This window comes from Gossypium arboreum, chromosome 1, assembly GCF_025698485.1.
Source record: "Gossypium arboreum isolate Shixiya-1 chromosome 1, ASM2569848v2, whole genome shotgun sequence".
Lineage (NCBI taxonomy): Eukaryota > Viridiplantae > Streptophyta > Magnoliopsida > Malvales > Malvaceae > Gossypium > Gossypium arboreum.
This window is the reverse complement of record NC_069070.1, coordinates 8741793-8744352: the sequence shown is the minus strand read 5'-3', so window position 1 is coordinate 8744352 and position 2560 is coordinate 8741793. Positions and strand designations below refer to the sequence as shown.

Here is a 2560-nt window from a genome sequence, read left to right as displayed (position 1 = left end):
ATAAAATAGAATTCAGTAACCTATGAAAACTAAAACCGTCTGACCATAATTAAAGTAAAGAGATTAAATTGAAAATTTTAACATAATAGAGGACTAATACTATAACATATATACCTCCTAATTTCTTTCAAAGGTGAGGGGTTATGAGCTTGGGAAACGGTTGTACCTAACCTAAAGCAAACTAAAGAATCTAATTTGTTGGGGTTTGCTATTTCAACTGTCGTCGTCCTCAAAAAGTTGTTCATGGCAGGCTTGTTGGTCAAATTGATGTTGCCAGTCACTGCTCTCTCTTTTGCTTTCAGACCCTACCAAAACACCATTATTTACACCATTTTCCTATCTCTTTCCTTAACCATCGATGCTTCTATTTCCATGCCCCTATTCCCTATATAAACCATCATCTTCACCCCTTTTCATATATCTTTCTCCTACAGCTTACCTTTACCCTTTTCATATATACATCTTTCAAGGCTTATTTGCATTCCATTGTTCATATAGTTGCTCTCTTGCTGAAATAATGGAGTATGAAAACCAGTATCAGCATGTTGCAGCACCAAAATATGACTGTCTTCTCTTTGGTAAGTGTGTCTTTCTGCAGTATATCAGATCCTTTGGAATTCCCTTAAACCCAATAACATTTCTGATTAATTTATGTTTTATTTTCAGATGTGGATGATACCCTTTATCCTCTGAGTTCTGGTTTATCCAAAGCTTGCACCACCAACATCCAAGGTACTGCATATGTTTGCAAATTTTACATCCTTTTTTCACATATCATCTGTTCTTAATTTCTGCATTTATCTGTGCAGAATTTATGATTGAAAAGCTTGGGATAGAAGGGGACAAAGTCTCGGAGATAAATCGAGTGTTATACAGAAACTATGGGACATCAATGGCTGGTCTCAGGGTAAATTCTTGACTATTCTTTTGGTTGATTATCGTGGTTCCAGAAAAGGGTGATGATTGAATATGAATTTTTTGTTGTGTTTTTCAATGATTATATGCAGGCTATTGGCTACAACTTTAATTATGATGAATACCACAGCTTTGTTCATGGGCGGTTACCTTATGAGAACCTGAAACCTGACTATGTCTTGAGGAATCTTTTGCTTAGCTTACCAATTCGCAAAGTTGTAAGTCTTTTCTATCTATAAACGTGGTGTTCTTTTTAGGTTGGGCTAGAAATGGTATTTACAGATGACCCATCGAATCAAATCTTGGTGATCTTGGTGCTTGCTAAGGTGTTAATGAGTACCCTACTAAGCAACCCATGTTGGCTATCTATTACCTTTGAAACTTTCTTTGTGATATTTTATTACCATTGATTTTTTTTTTTTGGCCACCACTTTTGAAACAGATATTCTCAAACGGGGATGAGGTCCATGTGGCTAAAGTTCTAAAGAAACTAGGGTTGGAGGGTTGCTTTGAAAGGGTTATAAGCTTTGATACCCTTAATTCTACCAATGGAAGCCATAGTTCAGATGATGAAGAGAGCTCCAAGTTGAGAGACACAAGTGCTGAAATCCTTGATGCTAACAGTGGCCCTTCCACTCCAATCATCTGCAAACCCTTCAAAAATGCATTTGAACAAGCCTTCAAGATAGCTAACATCAACCCTCAAAAAACAGTAAGTCTATCAAATCTCTTCTCCAAGCACTTTAATGGTAGCAGTTAACGGTATTATCTGTTTGTACCTACTAATTACACTAAAAAAGTACGTATTCAAATCATGTCAAGTAAAAGGACCAAACCCCGAATTTCAACACGGTAGAGGGATTAAAACCGAAATTAGACCCTTATATATTGACCCTTTTGGCTCTAGTGTTTTCTTTGTTTTGACAAGTCTTTCTTGTTCACCACAGCTTTTCTTTGACGATAGCATCCGCAACATACAATCTGGAAAAGAAATAGGACTCCATACTGTGTTGGTAAGTTCTGGCAAATTTCAGAAAAAGGATTTGAAATTTGTTGATTTTTTGCACAACTGGGTTTGATCCTTTCCTTTAAACCAATGTAGGTGGGCACTTCCCATAGAACAAATGGTGCAGACTATGCATTGGAGAGCATACACAACATCAGGGAAGCACTGCCAGAGCTGTGGGAATCAGATGCTAAGAAACCAGAAAGTGTGAAGCTTGCAATTCAGACATCAGTTATGGCTTAAGCTGATTTATAGATCACCCTAAACCCAGATTTTACAATTTCAGGATCCTTCTAACAAATTTGTGCTCTTTTGGTCTGAATCTAAATCTTGCTCTCTCTCTCTCTCTCTTTTTTCATGTTCCAATGGGGAATTTGTATATTTTCACTTTAATCATCTATCAATAATAATAAAAGAATATAATTGTTTCTTTTTATTATTATTGTTTAATAAAAGATCTGGCATGTTTTTATTACTTTTCCAAAGCAATTGAAAATAAACAGTCAAAATTAAAGAGTGCCTCTCTGGCATCCACACAAACAAAAACAAGAAAGAATCATCTTCATCCCTCACAACTCCCACGCATACTAGACAAACCCCTCCTTTCTCACCATAGTTTCGATGATAAGCTCCGATTAG

General features: G+C 36.3%; 1 protein-coding gene across 1 annotated transcript; it reads left to right on the top strand.

Annotated features, from left to right (window-relative positions):
* Positions 1–200: 200 nt before the first annotated feature.
* LOC108480891 (suppressor of disruption of TFIIS-like) lies at positions 201–2357 on the top strand. The gene is made up of 7 exons (XM_017784019.2): positions 201–578; positions 667–732; positions 810–907; positions 1008–1133; positions 1358–1627; positions 1863–1928; positions 2018–2357. The coding sequence occupies exons 1-7, from the start codon at positions 359–361 to the stop codon at positions 2162–2164; spliced, it is 993 nt and encodes a 330-aa protein (XP_017639508.1). The 5' UTR covers positions 201–358; the 3' UTR covers positions 2165–2357.
* The last annotated feature ends 203 nt before the right edge of the window (positions 2358–2560 follow it).